The sequence below is a fragment of the Sinocyclocheilus grahami genome, unplaced genomic scaffold (assembly GCF_001515645.1).
Source record: "Sinocyclocheilus grahami isolate Dianchi unplaced genomic scaffold, SAMN03320097.WGS_v1.1 scaffold122.1, whole genome shotgun sequence".
Lineage (NCBI taxonomy): Eukaryota > Metazoa > Chordata > Actinopteri > Cypriniformes > Cyprinidae > Sinocyclocheilus > Sinocyclocheilus grahami.
The window spans coordinates 2,530,780-2,552,019 of record NW_015505301.1 but is presented as its reverse complement, the minus strand read 5'-3'; the positions used below and the strand labels follow the sequence as shown (position 1 = coordinate 2,552,019).

At 37.3% G+C, this 21,240-nt stretch overlaps 1 protein-coding gene across 1 annotated transcript in view; it reads right to left on the bottom strand.

Annotated features, from left to right (window-relative positions):
* Positions 1 to 2,261: 2,261 nt before the first annotated feature.
* LOC107589980 (nephrocystin-3-like) overlaps positions 2,262 to 21,240 on the bottom strand; it is a 32,159-nt gene continuing 13,180 nt past the window's right edge. The window contains exons 5-24 of the mRNA XM_016278572.1: positions 17,337 to 17,489; positions 16,708 to 16,778; positions 13,669 to 13,743; positions 12,926 to 13,081; positions 12,583 to 12,686; positions 12,376 to 12,490; positions 9,428 to 9,571; positions 8,754 to 8,851; positions 8,543 to 8,645; positions 8,381 to 8,463; positions 7,201 to 7,339; positions 6,938 to 7,102; positions 5,864 to 5,958; positions 5,120 to 5,242; positions 4,846 to 5,035; positions 4,523 to 4,764; positions 3,767 to 3,842; positions 3,515 to 3,642; positions 2,477 to 2,717; positions 2,262 to 2,306 (exon numbers count right to left, since the gene is read on the bottom strand). Coding sequence (XP_016134058.1) covers positions 2,262 to 2,306; positions 2,477 to 2,717; positions 3,515 to 3,642; positions 3,767 to 3,842; positions 4,523 to 4,764; positions 4,846 to 5,035; positions 5,120 to 5,242; positions 5,864 to 5,958; positions 6,938 to 7,102; positions 7,201 to 7,339; positions 8,381 to 8,463; positions 8,543 to 8,645; positions 8,754 to 8,851; positions 9,428 to 9,571; positions 12,376 to 12,490; positions 12,583 to 12,686; positions 12,926 to 13,081; positions 13,669 to 13,743; positions 16,708 to 16,778; positions 17,337 to 17,489 — 2,546 coding nt within the window. The remainder of the gene's footprint in view (positions 2,307 to 2,476; positions 2,718 to 3,514; positions 3,643 to 3,766; positions 3,843 to 4,522; positions 4,765 to 4,845; positions 5,036 to 5,119; positions 5,243 to 5,863; positions 5,959 to 6,937; positions 7,103 to 7,200; positions 7,340 to 8,380; positions 8,464 to 8,542; positions 8,646 to 8,753; positions 8,852 to 9,427; positions 9,572 to 12,375; positions 12,491 to 12,582; positions 12,687 to 12,925; positions 13,082 to 13,668; positions 13,744 to 16,707; positions 16,779 to 17,336; positions 17,490 to 21,240) is intronic.

Sequence of the window (21,240 nt, the reverse complement as noted above, 5' to 3'; positions counted from 1 at the left end):
CAACACTTTGGTTATTCAGGAGTTTTGCTTTCAAAAAAAAATTTGACAGGCAGTGAAGTTGCATTTTATAATATTGTAGTGCTGTCAAACGATTAATCGTGATTAATCACATCCCAAATAAAAGTTTTTTGTTTACATAATGTGTGTAATAATATTATTATATATAAATAAATACACACACATGCATATGTTTAAGAAAAATGTTAAGTTTATACATTTAAAATATTTATAAATAATAGCAATTATATGAATATAAATATATACACGGAAATATGTGGAAATATTCTCAAAATATACAGGTGCATCTCAATAAATTAGAATGTCGTGGCAAAGTTCATTTGTTTCAGTAATTCAACTCAAATTGTGAAACTCGTGTATTAAATAAATTCAGTACACATCGACCCACTGAATTATAACACAACACTTTGGTTATTCAGGAGTTTTCCTGCTTTAAAAAAAAAATTTGACAGGCAGTGAAGTTGCATTTTATAATATTGTAGTGCTGTCAAACGATTAATCGTGATTAAACACATCCCAAATAAAAGTTTTTTGTTTACATAATGTGTGTGTACTGTGTATATTTATTATATATATATATATATATATATATATATATAAGCTTGAACGTGATGTTGTTTCCTGCCAGGCATTGAGCTTGTTTCAGAGGTGTCAGAGGCAGAGCTTCAGGATGCATCAGGACCGGTACCAGATCTGCCGGAGGGCATTACTGTAGCCTACACCATACCTGAGAAAGTACGACCCACTGAATTATAACACAACACTTTGGTTATTCAGGAGTTTTGCTTTCAAAAAAAAATTTGACAGGCAGTGAAGTTGCATTTTATAATATTGTAGTGCTGTCAAACGATTAATCGTGATTAATCACATCCCAAATAAAAGTTTTTTGTTTACATAATGTGTGTAATAATATTATTATATATAAATAAATACACACACATGCATATGTTTAAGAAAAATGTTAAGTTTATACATTTAAAATATTTATAAATAATAGCAATTATATGAATATAAATATATACACGGAAATATGTGGAAATATTCTCAAAATATACAGGTGCATCTCAATAAATTAGAATGTCGTGGCAAAGTTCATTTGCAAAAGGAGCCCCTACCAAGTATTGAGTACATGTACAGTAAATGAACATACTTTCCAGAAGGCCAACAATTCACTAAAAATGTTTTTTTTTATTGGTCTTATGAAGTATTCTAATTTGTTGAGATAGTGAACTGGTGGGATTTTGTTAAATGTGAGCCAAAATCATCACAATTAAAAGAACCAAAGACTTAAACTACTTTATTTAATTAATTTATTTAATACACGAGTTTCACAATTTGAGTTGAATTACTGAAATAAATGAACTTTTCCACGACATTCTAATTTATTGAGATGCACCTGTATACTGTATGTGTGTGTATTTATATATACAAAATAAATATACACAGTACACATACACCTATTATGTAAACAAAAACTTTTATTTTGGATGTGATTAATTGCGAATAATCGTTTGACAGCACTATAATATTTGATGCGATTTTTGGTTTGGGTTAGATGCTTATATGATCAATAACTCAAACATCCTGTGAAAACAAAATGCATTTACCTGCTAAATAATTAACACTAACATTCAAAATTTGGGGACAGTATTTTTTTTTTTTTTAAGAAATTAATACTTTTATTCAGCAAGGATGCTTTAAATTGATCAAAATTGACAGTAAATACATTTCTGTTGCAAAATATTTTTATTTCAAATAAATGCTGTTGTTTTGACTTATCGAAGAAAGTTAAGAAGCACACCTGTTTTCAACATTGATAAGATGTTTCTTGAGCAGAAATTCCGCATATTAGAATTACTTCTGAAGGATCACGTGACACTGAAGACTGGAGTAATGCCTGCTGAAAATTCAGCACCTCAGGAATAAATTACATTTTGAAATATATTAAAAGGGTCATATGCGGTTGCTAAAAAGAACATTATTTTGTGTATTTGGTGTAATGAAATATGTTTATGTGGTTTAAGGTTAAAAAAAACATTTTCCACATATTGTACATTATTGATTCTCCTCTATGCCCCGCCTTTCGCTGAAATGCGTCAATTTTTACAAAGCTCATCAGTCTGAATTCGATGGCGCGTCCGGTGGGCTTGCGGCAACCACATGTGACGACCCTGGGCTGGACTCCGCTTCGTCCATGGTGAAAGCCGATCCGGCGATCCACATCGTGAAGTTGATGTATTTCCTCAGCGACCAGCACGGCTCAGCTGTACTGCCTTTTTCAGCTTCCCCTATCATACACATAGACAGATTAAAAAGGGTCTCAGATTTGTTAATAATATTAAAAAGACAAAAGCACACAAAGACAAACATTGCAGAATGAATGTATGCATAATTGCCACTTGATTGCTACATGTTCTGCAGAGCTAGTGGGTTGTGACTCTTTCCTGTGGTTTCTCACCCTGAGTTTGTAAAGCATGGCCAAGTGTTTGAGGTTATAGGTGAGAGAGGGATGATCTGGGGTGAGTGCTCGTTTACGGATGTCAAGTGCTCTTTCGTACAGCTCCTCGGCATTCTCATACTCTTTCCTTTCGCTGTGAAGCGCGGCTAGGTTGTTCAGAGACTGGGCGCAGTCGGGGTGATCTGGCCCCAGCACGCGCTGGCGCATCTCCAGGGAACGGGTCAAGAACATTTTTGCAGCACTAGGTTATAAATACCAACATGTTAAAATGCATATTATATAACTGCAAATGGAAAATGTGTATTATCAATAAAGTGCTGAAGTATAAGAACAGTTTACAACGAGTTGTCCATACAAAGTAAGTATTTTCACAAATGATGGACAATCCTGTCAGAGTTCCTTATTTTTTTATAAAATTTTACATTTTAGGTGCGCATTGAGTGTAATACATGAGGAAAGACATTTAAACTATTTTCAAGACAAGGGATGAAATGATTATATATGATTGGTTTAAACAAAACAGCAAGACAGGCTGAATGAAAATGCAAATTTACTCTGACAGTAGGTGGTGATTATTGAAAAAAAAAATACTGGTTACCCCAGCTACCCCTGTACACAGCAGTGCAGAGCTCATAAACACCACCTTATTAGGCATTTGCATGAATCACATGACTGGCCTATTTCAATGCCATGGCTAATTTCGTATATATATATATATATACATCATGTGGGGCCAAGACATGATTGTTAAGGTGCTACTAAGTGGCAAAGAAAGCAACTCCCATGACAGGCATATAGAAGAAATAGACCCAGCTGAACCCAGTCACAGGGAAGAAGGGAATACTGTGCAAATACTGTGAAAAGTGTTTTTTTTTTTTTTTCCCACAACAGCTTTGAACAGCCTGGAAATATATCCAAAATATTCAGTAAAAATTAATTCAACAATACTCAAAATCTGCATTCATGACTGAAAATCTGCATTGCACAATTCCAAAATTTTCAGGATGTGTGGTATGTATGAAATTATGATTTACTCACTCCAGGTTGTTCTGCAGGTAATAAAGCACTCCAAGCTCATTTAGAGTCTTGGCACAATCTGCTGAGTCTTTGCCAAGAGTAAGTTCCTCTAACTGCAGTGCCCGCCGCTTCAAGAGAGCAAAACCATACTAAAAAGAACACAAGCACATTCAGTATAAGATATACTGTTTTCCCCCCACTACTCTGAACTTCATTGAGTGGGACTAAATGAGACACAAATGTGGCTAAAATTATTGTTTGGTCTTTCCTTACCATGTAGCCTTTCTGTCGTGCTGTCTTCTGTCTAATTTTGACTGATCTCTTTCTCAACTTCTCGGCCTGCTCATATCTAGATAAAACAAAACAAAACAAAAAACAGAATTAGCCCAGCCCTAACTTTAAATTAATAACATAATAAATCATAAAGAAAAGGTCTAAAGGTATCTTTTCCAAATCCTAGAAAGCTGCCTAGGATTTGTTTCCTAAAATGAAGGATGTCTGGTTGTAAAATTATGCTGCCATTTTGACTAAAACCAAAGGTAGCCAGAATGCACTGCAATTACAAAAAAATGGGGGTGAGTAAGTTTTATATAATATATATATATATATATATATATATATATATATATATATATATATATATATATATATATAAATTCAGTTTCACCATCACAGAAATAAATTACATTTTAAATATATTCAAATAGAAAACAAACATCTTAAATTCTTAAAATGTCTCACCCCAAACCCCAAAATAGAAAATGACCAATAAAATACAATTGTACATATTTAAAAATGAAACATTTAATCTAATATTTGCGTGTTATGATTCTTATGCATATTTGACTGTCAAGACGGTCAAAATTTCCAGATAGTTCCATGTTTACTAGTTTGCTGCATTATGTAGAGGGTTTTAGTTTAGTTCTTTGGGATGGGTTCTGCCTCAGAAGGCAGCTCATTAGGATTTGGAACAAAGCCTCTGCAATATCTGCATAATGGAGTATGAACTTTAAGAAAAATGTGCTGTACTTGTTTTGTTTCTGGTAGAGGAGCGAGAGTGAGTCTAGTTCTCTAGCGACAGTGCTGTGTTCAGGGCCGTAAGCGTTTTCACAAATCTCCATAGCTTGTTTGTACAACTGCTCTGCGTTTCCAAATTTCCTCCAATGAACGTAAACCCCTGCCAGCTGGTGCAGGGACTGAGCCACACTTGGGTGGTCCGGATCCAGAGCCGTCTCACGGATCTCTAAGGAGCGCTGCAAGGGGGCCACCGCCTTAAATACAACACATTCACGTCATTTCCACACACTTTAAAATGGAATCCAGGTGATCATCAGTCTTTCCGTCTGTATCACCTGGCTGAGCAGTCCCAGGTCTTTGAGGAAGCGGCTCAGTGTCTTGTACAGGTTGGCCAGTCGGCTCATGCTCTGCTCACTCTCACAGGTCTTCTCAAACTCTTTCAATGAGTCGAAATACTCTGTCGCCATTAAGCACTTATCCTTACCAACAAACTGCCAGTATGTCAGCAGCTCAGAGAAATGACCCCTAAGAACACACATCAGCAGCAAGACGTTATTTTAGACATATATTCACACATAAATCAGATACAGCAGGAACGTATGAATGTACCTCTTGTACAGGTTCTGGGACACAAACAAGTTAAGCAAACTCATCTGGAGTTTACTTCGATCTTCCTGCTGCTGCAGTAACCACGGCAATTCATCAGCCACCCTCCACGTCACTCTGTCTTGCCTGAACCAACAAAAATTATTCAACAAAACAATCCAACATGGCAGCTATTTGTCGATAAATGCTTTGATCTTAGAGAATATCAGACATGTGATCAGCTAAGGACAAAATGGAAATACAAGAAGAAGAAGAAGGATATATTACTACTACTAATATTTTACTTTATTATTTAAACTGTAAAAATAAATAAATACTAAATAAATAAATAAATATTACTATTACAATAATACCATTGTACTGCAATAAAAAAACAAAACAAAATAAAAGGAATTTGTGTGTAGCAGCATATTTACTGTAAACTGAACTAAACTGAGATACTGAAAACACCAGATCATGAGCTGCTCGTGTGAAAATGAACACAGTATTGCTTTACTCTGAAACATGTAGGAGCCAGAGAGTATCACCATTTCATCTACTTGCCAACACCAATTTTACTCGCATTTGGCGCTTGGCGAGTGTTAATTTTCACAGAGATGCTAAGGGTGTTCTGCCCACAGCCTTGAAATCACAGTAATTATTTCCCCCTCAGATTTACACAATTCTCTTCCCAGGTCAGAAAAAACCCCCACAAAAATACATATAAATACAGAAAAATCTGCAATACGCTCAATAAGTTATTCTTACTTCAGCTGTTCACTGAAGAACCGAATGATTTTCTCACTGTGGGATCCACGACATTTGCCCCCATCCAGAAACTCTTGGTTGACCGCTTCACATGCCTGGAAATGATACATGGTTACACAAACCAGTTTCGCTTTAATTTACCTCTGTTAATTCTCTGTCAATGAGATGTGAAAGTGAAATCTTCACCCTACAAAGTACCATATTTAGTTTCATCAAAAAGCATTAAAGTGTTAGTTCACCCCAAAATGAAAATTCTGTCATTAATTACTCACCCTCATGTCGTTCCAAACCCGTAAGACCTCCATTCAAGACCTTCGGAACACAAATTAAGATATTTTTTATGAAATCCGAGAGCTCTCTGACCCTCCATAGACAGTAACGCAACTGAAATGTTCCCAGACAGAAACATAGCAAGGACATCGGCAAAACAGTCCATGTGACATCAGTGGCTCAACTTCAATTTTGCGAAGCTACGAGAATACTTTTTGTGCACAAAGAAAACAAAAATTACGACTTTATTCAACAATTATTCTCCCCAAGTTTCTTCCGCCATTTTGGAGAGTATCACAACGCATACGCACAATTTACCCTGTGTAAACAATGCTGATTACGCCGATTACGTTCATTCGCGCGCTTTCCCCCTAACATAAATGCCGATTACGTTCTTGGGTACTCTCAAAAATGGCAGAAGACGTAACTTGGGGGAGAAGAGTTGTTAAATAAATTGTTATTTTTGTTTTCTTTGCGCACAAAAAGTATTCTAGTAGCTTCGCAAAATTGAAGTTGAACCACTGATGTCACATGGACTGTTTTACCAATGTCCTTGCTATGTTTCTGTCAGGGAACATTTCAGTTGCGTTGCGTTGCGCTCTATGGAGGGTCAGAGAGCTCCCAGATACCATCAAAAATATCTTAATTTGTGTTCCGAAGATGAACAAAGGTCTTACGGGTTTTGAACGACATGAGAGTGAGTAATTAATGTGTAATTAATTCATTTTGGGGTGAACTAACCCTTTAAGGGACATTTTGCCAAATATAACTTCAAAGGTACAGCTAGGTCAGAGACATACACACCTGTGGGTGCTGAAAGCGAATGAGGCCACAGGCGTAGGTAATGATGAGGAGTCTCTCCAGATTGTGGAGCAGTGAGGTGAGAGCGGGAAAACTCAGGTCTGGGAACATCTCCAAAGCCTCCGATTCACTAATGCCGTTGTGACTGGCACATACCAAGCACAATAACTGCACAAGGAGAAATACAAATAAATAAGTTAAACTGTGTACTTTAGTGTTTTTTTTAGTGATACTCTTCTTCGAATAGGTAACTTTGGACAGGTGACCTCTTTCATGATGTGTTTTTCCTGATCTGTGCTGAGTGAGTCAAGCGCCGACTTCAGGCCCAGTCTGTATAGCGATACTGTATCTTGACACAACGCACAATGCTGTAGAGTCCTCTCCAACGTCCAGGAAGATCTAGAGCTGACATATTAAACATACAAATCTTATTTTCCCATACAAACAGACAAAGTGTGTGCTAAAGAGACAAAAATTGGGCTGGAATTTGAGTTTTAAGATTACTGTAGGCCAAAAACCATCCCCGCCTTGTCACTTAACAGAATTGTTACAAAATTCTTTTTTTTTGTTATATTATATACTGTATATATATATATATATATATATATTTTTTTTTTTACAAATAATATACTAATATACTAATATATTACATATATATTTTTTTGTAAATATTGTACATTAAATGTTTCAATTTAATTAAACCAAGCCTGTCTAGTCGCTTACCAGAAATGTGTCCATTTCCAAATGAACTGATAGCTTTGTCACTTTGGAAAATGCACATTCTACAATATATTCAGTGGTGGCCAAAATTGTTAGAACACCTGAAAGATCTGAAAATATTTACCTTTTTTGCTTCCAAAACATGATTTAATTTCATAATGTTCATGAAACGCGCAGATGGTTGCTCTGAGCACAAAAATATCAGATAAAGTGAGTCGTACTGTTTTTATCCACTTTTAACTTTAATATTTGGTATGTCCACCTTTTGCAGCAATTACAGCAGCACATGTCTCTGGCATAGTGTCAATATATTTCCTGAGAACTTCAACACTAATGTTATCCCATGCCTTCTGCAACTCAAGCCAAAGGCTTTCCTTTGAATGTATAATAGATCTGTCCAGTTTATTTTCCAACTCGCCCCAAATTGGTTCGATGGGGTTGAGGTCCGGATTTTAAGGGGGCCAGTCCATCATTTTCAATGTTCCAGCAGATTCCTTCCATCTGGCAATAGTTTGTTTTATGGGTATTGTAATGGCCAATTCAACAAAAACAACTGAAATCTCTTAAATATGCCAAGTGTTCTAACAATTTTGGCCACCACTATATATATATATATATCACACGCTCTCACACCACACATGCACACAGAACTATAAATACAAACAAGGAATATTAATAGACACAGACCCACAAACACACAATCTACTCACTCACACATCTACTTACTGTGTAATGAGTCTTGCCAGTAGTGAGATATAGAGTGTATTGCATGTTGCAGCTGAACGGCAATGTCTCTCCAACTTCTTTTCCTGTTTGCAAGCAATACAGACGATACTCAAATATATACATAAACAAATATTATGAACAAAGACTGACAAGGATGTTTACCTGATCTTTGGCGAGTTTGATATCGCTGTTCACGCACTCTGTGCTGATAAGACTCTTCACCTCTCTGGGATTGAGTGGGTCCAGGTGCAGCGTGGGCCACAATCTAAATAGCATAATATGTTTTGTGCTTGTCTACCTGTGTATAATATTACATTAAACGCATAATATCTTAACTGAAATGAGCTATAATGTGTGTTTGTGCATCACAAACCTCCATGCCTGTGGGCAGGTCTCCACATTAACTGACACCAGGACTCTCACATTAGCAGGAAGAGGATCAATCAGCCACTTCATGTGCCGCTCAGCATTCTGGGGAATACAAAAATAACAAACTGATCATGCTGAAGAATATATAATTAATAATGAAAAGCTGATATTTATTTTATACTATAGTTTAAAACTGATTTATGGTTGATAAGTGTTAAAATGTTACACTATTTTCTATATCATTTTGTCAAAATAAACTAAAAGAAAATTAAAATAAATAATTTTAAATGCTAAAGTGAATTTAGGCATCTCAACATTATAATGTACATTATGACAAATGGATATTTATTTTGAGATCTGATTACATGTCATTTAAAGCTACATTTAACTGTGTGTATGTGTGTGTGTGTACACACAGACAAACAAATATCTAGTCACTAACAAATATCTCTTATTTAATTTATTCCTAATGAAAGATTATAAAAATACCCTTTCCATATAGAAAAAGGCTGAACATTTCTGCTGAAATTATAGAAATTTTAGCATTATGTAAACAGTTACTATTAACTCCCACAACTAAATGTGGGTGTTTAGTTGTGTCTTCACCAACATCGTTAAACATGAGCACAGACAAACATAGCACAGTTCAATGAGGAAGATTATTTGAGGAAGTGTTACCTGTATTTGGTCAATGGAGTCAATGATGATTATGATGTTGCTGTGGTGACGCGCAGACAGCCGCTCTAGCCAGCGTGGGAACTCTTCGAGGATCTTAGAAGGGTCCATCGAGAGGCCGGAAATAGACCAGAAATGCTGGAGCAGCTATAAGGACGATTGGGAAAGGGAACTTGTTCAGAGGAAAGTTTTAGGTTCAGTTAACTATGCTTGAATTGTGTCTATAAAACCTTTTAAGTAACCTTTATGTAACCTTCTTATTACCGGTAAGATACTATTCACACATCAGTACCAAAATACCGGTAAACTCTGTGATGTCAATCATCAGAAATTAGGGTCGGTAGGGTCTTGAGTGCAGACGTCCGATTGGCACGTGTTTACATAGAAAAAGCAGTGATGCATACTGTAAACAGTAGGATTTATGATTGGCCTAAAGCAGATTTCTTACAGTAGAGTGTTCTGCTCTAATATGTGCTTCTTACCGGTAATCCTGTTCTCTGTTCACACATAGCATGATACTGGTAATTTACTGGTAATGTTACAATTTCTCATACCTGAAAATGTACCAATAAAGGCTGTATGTGTAAAGGAGCTTATGACGTGTGGGGGCAACAGTTCATCTAGAGTTCAGGATGTCTAGATCTAATGCTTGTGATGCCGATGATGCAACCAGGCCAGGTCATATCTGTAGTATAAGAGTGACAACATTCGTGATAAAAGGTTACCAAGTGCTGCTTTATAGTTAAAGGATCACTGTAAAAATTAACGGATGTATGTGTAGAACACCTCCTGAATCTATAATTATACAAGTTCTTTCACTGTTTTGGGCTTTTTGCGTAGCAGCTGAATAACAATTTTTTTAACCCTGGATAAAGGCTACTTCAAACATAGGGTTAAATGGGGTCCAGAGACCCCAATGGGGGTGCAAGTTTTTTTTAGGGAGGCTAGGTTTTTCTAGGGTTTTAGGATGTTTTCTGCATAGAATATAAGGGAGGAATTTTGTTTTTATATTAATTATTATGTATTTTTAGGGCTGTTAAGATTAGCTGTAAAACCACACTGAACTCATATTTATTGTTAAAAATAAACAAATAAATTTATATTTAACAAACTTATACATCTAAGATTTCTCTAATAGTGAATAAAAACATTTCTTACAAAATCTGTATTTAACATTATTTTTGAAATAATTTTGCTTTGGCCTCCACACAATATAAAACAATATAAAAACCAATTATTTAATATTGCAGACAGCATGTTGTCTTTAAAATACAATACTGTTAAAAAGTTTAGTGTCAGTAAGATTTCATTTCTTAGTTTTCAAAATAAATTAATACTTTGATTCAAAAAAAGAACACACAAGCTGATTAAAATTAACAATAAAATATTTTAAAACATTTTAAAATATATTAAAATAGAATTTTTTTTAGAATTGTAATACTATTTCACAATATCAATGTTCTTATTGTATTTGTGATCAAATAAATGCAGCCTGGGTGATCTTTTAAGAGACCAGTGTGAATGTCGAACTTTCACACTGTTAAAGGGGTCATATGATGTGGCAAACGGTAGGCCGCTGTGTTTTTCGTTGTGAAAGCGAAACTACTTTGTTTGGTCTTCCAAAAGAGGACGATATCCGTTTCATCATGCCTAGAGCTGATCCATGCTGGTCACCGAGGGAATACGTCAACTTAGTGCTGTGGATCGCAGGATCGGCTTTCACCGTGTACGAAGCCCGGGGTTGTCACATGTGCTTGCCGCTCCTTCGTCGGATCCGCCGGCTGTGCCGTTCTCAACCCCGCCGCCTCTGCTCACTCTAAGCCGGGGCTTCCGCTAGGCCGCTGTGTTTTTCGTTGTGAAAGCGAAACTACTTTGTTTGGTCTTCCAAAAGAGGACACGACTACAAATCAGTGGTTAAGTTGTATTTACAACACTGTTCCAGAACAGTTTAACCCAAATATCCAGATGTGTGCAGCACATTTTATGGAGGACTGTTTACTGATCCTGGGAGAGTAACGTTAGACTACAATGCCGGCAGTTCTGACTCACGTAAGTACGTTTTCATTTAAAGGATTTGCCACTGATGATTCAAACGCAAGTTTTGGGCAGTGTGGAGTAGCACTTTTGTTTGTCATTCCTCTGATCACAAATGCAGACAGGGTTTTATGTTTACGCGGCGCGATGCAACGCAATGCGTAAAAAGACAGTATAAGTAATTATAATCATTAATTGATGTCCCCACTGGATACAACAAATGCCTCATTTGTAATGGGTTTTAACGTTTTTGTCTCGTCGCTCCGGCCGGGACACGGCATCAACAGTATGTGAGGGGCATAACATTTCCGTCTCATGCTTGAGGTATTCGGCCAATCACAACGCACTGGATAGCTGGCCAATCACAGCACACCTCGCTTTTTCAGACCGATGAGCTTTGTAAAAATCTACGCGTTTCAAAAAGGCGGGGCATAGAGGAGAAACAATAATGTACAGTATGTGGAAAATAATGGGTTTTTTCAACTTTAAACCGCATAAACACATTTCATTACACCAAATACACAAAATAATGTTCTTTTTAGCAGCATCATATGACCCCTTTAACTGAAGGGTTTCAGAAGACTTAAGACAGACAGAACTGGCAACATTTTCACAGACAGACAAGCTTGTATATATGCATTTAAGAATGTTGACCCAAATATACAGTGAGAATCTTGAAACTCAACCACCCAAGACAAAGTATAAACAGTGTAAAGCAAGACAACCCAGGATTATGGTAACATTACGGATAATCTGACAATGTTATAGCAATTTCCAGTTTGAGAAGCCCTATACAGTGCAGGCTGCATGTAATAAAGCACTAGTTATAACATAACTGATTCTGGTCTCTGCCTCTGTTCTTTTCACAGTTAAAGGAGCTTAATAGAGTGAAATGTGTGTGTGTATCTGTGTCTGACCTTCACTGTGAGGCGCTTAATGATGAGCACTGGATCTGTGCTGGTAGAGAGAGGATGTCCCGTGAAGTGATACAGGATGAGGGTGTTGGGAGAGTGTTTCTGCTGTAACTCTATCCTGCAGAGAAATTACATATTGTTTAGTGTGAAAATTGACGTATATTATTATTGTGCAAAAATACCTAATATTTAGAGTTAAGATGAAACAACCATTTAGCAAGCAGAAGTGATTTGCCCGATCCAGGTGCACCAGATACCAGCAGTGGTGGGGTGGGTGGAGGGGCGGCTACCATGTCATTGAGTCGGTCGACATACTAAACAAAGAACCAATACAGCACTGAGCTCAGTGAATTTACACATTTCCTGCCATTCGTATACAGTTTATTCAAGATTTGATAATTTTGGCAATCAATGTATGTGTAGTACTTTCAGCTATTGTCAAATACACGGAATTACACAGATTTTCCCCCCAGATTTCTTGTGGACCTACTCATTAATTAAAATGCTTGGTCCATAATGAACAATACAGAAAATTATAACAGAGCCATCATGCCTTCTGGAAGCTGAATATGGAAGCTGAGCTGCAAGCCTGCTGGAATGTCTCAATTTGCTCCTGCTCATCATGAAGATCCCACAGCACATCACCAGAGTCTTCCTCTTCTCTCTCCTCCACAGCTCCACTCTCTTCTAACTCCAAACCCAACAACTCCTGAAGAAAGAGTTGCCCCGTGTATCATCAGTCTTTCTGTTTAACATCATGCATCTCCTCAAGAAAATAGGTTCCTCTTACAGAACCTTAAATAGTGAACCACACTCTAAACAACGCTTATATTTTTACACAAACGCTGGGTTACTTTCAAAGTGTTAGGCAGTTTTTTCTTTTTCAGTGGCTGGGTCAGTTTTACCAACAGTAGAAACAATATATCTCAATAACCCACTTCTGGTTTTTCTGTTCCAAACTGGACTGTCAACAGTCATTTTCACTTGACAGTCCACTGAGCTCCTACTGTATTTCTGCATAGACCTAAAAAACCAATTTAATTTCACTGTAAATCTATTGCATATATTATTTTGTTGTAAATATTTTAAAATAGTAAGCAATGATAAGCAACCCTACTTGCATTGTTAGTTTAACATAACATGTGTGCTGCCCAGTATTTACCAAGCTCTTGACAGCTGGGTTATTTTACCACATCGTATCTCAAGTGCATGATCACTTGAGAAGTGATCGAGAAGTACCATAATGCTATTATAACCTAAAAATACCCGCTTGTGTTTTCCTGTGTGTGTGTGTACCTGTTTGATAACTCTTTCAAGTTGAGTGAAGATAAGAGCAGCTCCTTCCTCTACAGGCCCAGCATGATCCACTACCTGCAGAAAACAAGCAGCAAAGAATAATTCACCAAAAAATAAAATGTGAAAGTGAACTAAGTTTCTTGGTCATTTTTGACCAATTTAATTTTCTTTCTTTCTTTTTTTTCTAAAAATGGTTTCCTTAATCTAAGTGGTTCAAAACATGGTGACTTTTTAGATATTCAATCTAAACAAACAAAAAGACATTCGTTCGATGAGTCTAAGTGGTCAATAAAGTCACACATTGACTGTTTGCATTCAAAACTGATAAGATTATATGGAATGAATGTAGTGAAGTGCCAAAGGTTTGCCTTTGCATGTAAAACAGAGACATTTTCAAACAAATAAGAGCTAAATAAAACATAAATTACCTAAAATCTCAGAAGAAGTGCATCACGTTATTGCTACTACCTCTACCTTTCACGGTCAAAAATGACCAAATACAGTCAAGGTGTAATCCTTTTTTTAAAAGTGTGGGTTATATATTACTACCACATAGTTGTGCTACAGTGCCGTGAAAAGTTTTTTGCCCCCTTCCTGTTTTTTTATTTATTGAATATTGGTCACACTTAAAAGATTCAGATCATCAAACAAATGTTAATATTACACAAAGATAATGCAAGTAAATACAAAATGCAGTTTTTAAATGATGATTTCATTTATTAAGGGAAAAAAGCTGTCCAAACCTGCCTGGCCCTATGTGAAAAATGAATTGCTCCCTCCTGTTAAATCATGAAAGAACTGTGATTAACCACATTATTTTAGAAAGCGGAGTTAAATTCCACTAGCCACACCCAAGCCTAATTACTGCCAGGCCTGTTGAATCAAGAAATCACTTAAACAGAACCTGTCTGACAAAGTGAAGCATGCTTAAAGAGCAACACACCATGCCGCGATCTAAAGAAATTCAAGAACAGAAGATAAACAAAATAGTTGACATGTATCAGTCTGGAAAGGGTTATAAAGCCATTTCTAAGGCTTTGGGACTCCAGCAAACCACGGTCAGAGCCATTATCCACAAATGGATAAAACTTGGAACAATGGTGAACCTTCCCAGGAGTGGCCAGCCTACCAAAATTATTCCAAGAGCACAACAACGACTCATCCAAGAGGTCATAAAAGAACCCATAACAACATCTAAAGAACTGCAGGCCTCACTTGCCTCAATTAAGGTCAGTGTTCATGATTCAACAATAAGAAAGAGACTGGGCAAAAACGGCATCCATGGGAGAGTTCCAAGGCAAAAGCCATTGCTGACCAAAAAGTACACAAAGGCGTGTCTCACATTTGCCAAAAAATATCTTGATTATCCCCAAGAATTTTGGGGGAATATTCTGTGGACTGATGCGACAAAAGTTGAACTTTTTGGAAGGTGTGTGTCCCGTTTCATCTGGCGTAAAACCAACACAGCATTTCATAAAAAGGACATCATACCAACAGTCAAACATGGTGGTGGTATTGTGATGGTTTGGGGCTGCTTTGCAGCTTCAGGACCTGGACGATTTGCCATAGTTGAGGGAACCATGCATTCTGCTGTAGCGTCTGGACCACTCAAACACACAATATATATTTTGTTAGCTAGATTTAACAAATACTCTGTAACACCCCAGGAAGCCGAACAGGCCCCTGGTTCCATGGTAACCCTGACACCCGATACATTTACGACCTCCTGGAATTTAGGTGAAGAAAATCGCTTCCTTGCCCATAGGGAAAATCCACAAGGGAAGGGCTTTTCTTTGCTAATTAATTAATAGGAAAACCTTTCTTTGAATGAACACACATGATCCTTCAGGTCATTGGGTATATTATTGTCATCTTGTATTTTGTCTTTGAAATTGTATACTGTTATGCAGGCTTATAATCGAAACACACTCCTGTCAGCTTACATATATATAACTCTACCATGTTTAGTATCTATGAATTCGTATTCGGATGATCTAATTGAGAGTGTATATTGTATGTTTACACCTACGCAACATATTAGTGTTCTAAGAGTCTTTAATAATTTTTATCCGAGTTTCATATGCAAATTACCATGCTTTCAAACAAAGGGCCATAAAAATGCCCCAGTATCTCAGAACTCCCACTTGATGTGAAAAAAACGCACCCGGAAACCCTAAGCTCATGCCAGGCCTCGGCCTTGTCCTTTCATTTCAATCAAGATTCTCTGACTCAAAACTGGTTCTTTTCATCGACCCAAATTCAGCAAAGATCAACTGGAAACCTTACTTCAAACCCTTACTATTACTTGATACATTAAGTATCAGTTGCACCTGTTTACAAAGGTGTGTTTGAACTAAGAATCTGACGTTTCCCTCAGGTGTAGATCTGCTGAATATGCAAATGGTTCCATAAATTTCATTCCTTATGTCTCTTCTCTGTACTGAGTTAAGCTTGAACCCTTTCCTATACCAACTGTATGCGTGTGTGTGTGTATGTGTATGTTAGACCAGTTTATGTGTTTATGTAGTATGTTAGACTAGTTTAAGTGTTTATGTAGTTAATAAAACCTTACTTGTATCACACTTGACGTGGTTCATTGTTTGCTTATAACTGGAGTCACTTAATCATGCAGATTTATGCTACAAGCTTTTGTAGAATTGTACAGTAAGAAAGTTATTTCCCTTAACCAGGAAATTAACGTTCTTAGAATTGACAAGACAGTTGACCCTGAGAGGTCAGCTAAATATCTACAACGGATCTAAATATTCATAATTAATTATAACTAGTTAATCAACTAATTGATTAACACCGGTATCACCGTCAGTACCGTCTATCGCGGCAAGCCTAGCTGTCATATGCCATAGCTGTGCACAAGGTGTTTATCACAGCTCCAGACTTATTTGTTCATTAATGACATCATCAGCGACTAGTCGCCTTCGACTCGACTTTCATCACATAAAAGTCGACTTTAAAAAATCAGAAGTCGTTCAACCCCTAGTGTTGTTGTAAGTGTACATGTGTGTATGCTGATGTTTGCACGTGTTGTTTCAGAGGATTGGGATGCGGCTGTAGCCAGTCTGCTGCAAGTTTCTCCTCACGTCTCTCAGGCTCTGTGGAGTAACACAGTCCGCTGTTACCTCATATACACACAGGAGACCAGAGCGGAGCTGCAGGCCTTTATACAAGTACACATGCTTAGATACAGCAACACATCTTAAATACACGCATTAGCACGATTTAGCACTCTTCATCCATTTGCCTCTCTATTTCAGACTCATTCTTTGAGGCTGCAGAGGTTTTGTGAGGGTTTGGGTCACTTCTATCTGAACGTGTCATTTCCTGAGGAGAAAGCTGCTCTGTATGCAGCTGAACGCAGGCAGGAGATCGAGAGGAGCTCTGTGTGTGTGCTGCTACTCAAGTCCTCAGTGTCCAGGTGATCTTTCTATCTTACTTTTTATCTTGTTATTGTTGATATGAATTACATGTCTCTATTGAATTGATGAGAAAATGACCTCTATAGGACCAGCGACTAGTCGACGTCCTATAGAGAAAATGACCTCTATAGGACCAGCGACTAGTCGACGTCAAGCTTAAAGCGTCATGGCAGAGCATTGAAGTTGACTAGTCGGTGCAACCCCTAAACAACACACACACAGGTGCAAACTCACCTCTGCTGACATTGGCAAATGGCCCCTCCACGTCAATGAGACTGTGAGCGAATTCTGGACCTCTGTGTGTCTGCTGTAACTGCATCATACTGCCCATGGACAGCTCGCTGCCCAATATGCAACCACTCCAGTACTCACACTGAGTTCCTGCAGCTGCACACAGAGTGGACATTAGGGATGCATTGGTACAGAAATTTTGATTTCACAATAATGCTCCAATCTAGAGTTTTTTAAATACTTCAGCTGTACAGTTGGGGAAAAAAAATTCTATAACTGTTTAATACAACAGTTAAACATAACTGGTCTTCTGCGACCTGGAGTAGACAATAATCATATTTAAATAAACAAAATCAATACATAAACAAACAGATCAATAGTGCTGGGCAATGATTAATCGCGATTAATCACATCCAAAATAAACGTTTTTGTGTAAATAATGTATGTGTGTGTACTAATATATATATATATATATTTATATTATATTAAATTATATATATATTAAAGACAAACACACAGTATAAATTTAGAAAATATTTAAATGTATTTACATTTATATTATATATAAATATTATTACATGCATGTGTGTGTATTTATATATACATAATAAATATACACAGTACACACACATATTATGTACACAAAAATCTTTATTTTGGATGTGATTAATCGCGATTAATCATTGCCCAGCACTACAGATCAATAAATTAATACATAAATAAACAAATTAAATAAATAAACAATTAGACAGACAGACAGACAGACAGATAGATAAATAGATAGATTCATACAGAAAGATAAAATAAAAATAAGATAGATAGATAGATAGATAGATAGATACAGAGAGACAAAATAAAAAAATAAAAATAAGACAGACAGACAGACAGCATCACTGAGACACTTGCTACCAACTCCAGAATACCACCGGCCCATTCACCCCTACATGCCCAGACATCCCCCTCCGGCCCCGGTGAGGAAAAACATCACCTGGACAAACATCACACGTCGTCCACCACACCCACCAATGGCTTTCTATGCACCTGTAAACCAGCAGTCACCAACTTCACATCCACCTGCTGCCCAACAAACCCCAGTAAGAAAGAAGAAACCAAAAACCACCCCCCACCAAGAGAAGCCCCCACAGCTGAGAGCACAGAGCTATGCTGAAGCTGCAGCCCGGCCCCCTGCTGCACCCAGCACCTCCACACCTGCCAGCGAACTGAGTCAGATCAGAGAGATGCTGCAGACACTGTGCAACCAGCTCCTGAACAGATAAGGACAATATGCACAAACACAGTGTGATAAGATTGACAAAAAAAATAAATGCACTAATGTAAATTGTTTACCATATACTGTACATTCTCACAGGTTACTTTCTCTCTGTCTTACAAAATAGGTTTATCTTTAATAATACTAATGCGTTCATTTCATATAAGTTGTTGGAATATTCAGGGTTTTCATTCTTCAACTTTTGGTACTAAAAGCACAGACCCAGAATTTCTGAAAAATATCAAAGATGCTGGTATTATCATTCTCACCGAGACCTGGTGTAGAAATGATGTGCTTACCTACTGTCCCTCAGGCTACTATGAAGTAATTGTGCCTCAGTTAAATTAAGTACAGTGCATCGTGGACAAGTCTCGGGAGGAATTCTGGTGTGGTACAGGGAAACTCTGGCCAAGCACATTTCTATTATTACATTTGGAAAATTTCACTGCTGGTTAAAACTAAACAACCAAATTGGCATGTCAACTACTGACATATATCTCTGTGTCATCTATATTATTCCCCCAGCAGAATCCCCTTACCATGATAAGTTATACCTGAACAAAATCCACACAGAGATCAGTCGTTTCCAGGCCCAGGGAAATGTGCTGCTGTGTGGAGACTTTAATGCAAGAATTGGATCTGAACCTAATAACATAGATCCAAAGGGCAATGAATATATCTTTGGCCAAAACTCCCCGAGTCTCACAAGAAAACTTCCACCGAGAAATAATCTTGACCAAACTGTAAATAAAAATGGTTCAGAGTTAGTGCACCTCTGCCGAGCTTTAGGCCTGTACATACTTAATGGCATGATCAGAGGGGACTCTTTAGGGAGGTTCACGTGTTGTTCAGGTCTTGGAGCTAGTGTAGTTGACTATGCCATCACTGACATGAACCCGTCCTCCTTCAGTGCATTCACTGTCAAACAGCAAACTCCACTTTCTGACCATAACCAAACTAACATTTATATGAAAACAAATCACACACCAGAACAAAACAAGCTGGAAACCTGCAAAATGTATTAGGTCCAGCAGAGATACAAATGGACTCCAGACAGCACAGAACAATTTATCCAAGCCCTGAATTCTGAAGAACCTAAATCACTATATTTATTAATAAAAAATTTGAAATAACTAAAGATGGTGTTAATTTGGCTACAAATGAAATCAATTACATATTTCAAATTGAAAAAGAAAGGCAAAAATTCACTTAAAAAAACACTAAAAGATGAAAAATGGTTTGACTCAGACTGCAAAACATTAAGAAAACAACTTTCAAATCTGAAACATAAAGAACCATACAACACCAACATAAGAACTGAATCCTGTTCAAAACTAAAACAATACAAAGACACAATTAGAGCAAAAAAGCAGCACCATCTGACCAAAAGTTTACAAGAAATAGAACATTCAATAAACCATAATCAGTTCTGGGATATGTGGAATAATCGGAGCACAACAAAACCACAATACAAGATGGAGATAGTTGGACAAAACATTTTGAAAACTTATATAAAGAAATCCCACCAAAACAACTCGATGACAATTATAATCTGATCAAACAAAATCTACAAACTTATGAAGACACAATTAAAAATAATCAAAATCCACTTGACTTCCCAATTACATATAAAGAATTGACAAACAAACTCAAAAGCCAAAAATTCAAGAAATCTTGTGGTCCTGACAGCATTCTAGGTGAAATGCTGAAACACAGCACACCTGAGCTTCAGACAGCTGTGCTCAAATTATTCAACACTGTACTTAGTTCAGGCTGCTTTCCTGACATCTGGAGCCAAGGACTCATTACCCCTATTCATAAGAGTGGCGACAAATTGGACCCTAATAATTTCAGAGGTATTTGTGTGAGCAGTAATCTGGGGAAGTTATTTAGCAGTATTTTAAACCATAGAATGGTAAACTTCCTTAACGAGCACAATGTCCTGAGCCCTAGTCAGATTGGCTTCCTTCCAAATCACAGAACTACTGACCACATTTACACCCTACGCACCCTAATTAATAAACACGTAAAACAGACCAAAAATGGACAAATATTTGCATGCTTTGTCGATTTCAAAAAAGCATTTGATTCTATTTGGCACGACGGATTATATTATAAGCTTTTACAAAGTGGTGTAGGGGGTAAAGTTTTTGACATTATAAAATCAATGTATTCAAACAACAAATGTGCAATCCAAATTGGCAACAAACATACAGAATTCTTCACCTAGAAAAGAGGAGTCCAACGCTGTTTAACATTTACATTAATGAATTAGCGGTGCAGTTGGAACAGTCTACAGTCCCTGGACTTACTCTACAAGACAACAACATCAAGCTTTTGCTGTACGCAGATGATCTGATGCTGCTGTCATCCACCCCACAGGGACTACAGCAGCACCTGGACCTGCTGGACAACTACTGTCAGAACTGGGCCCTGGCAGTAAACCTAAAAAAGACCAATATTATGGTCTTTCAGAAAAAGCCCAGATGTCAGGAACACAGATACCAGTTCAGTCTAGGCAGCACCGGCCTAGAACACACGATGCAGTACACTTACCTCGGCCTGATCATCACTGCATCAGGGAGTTTCAGTTTGGCAGTGAATGCTCTCAAAGATAAAGCTCGAAGAGCTCTATAC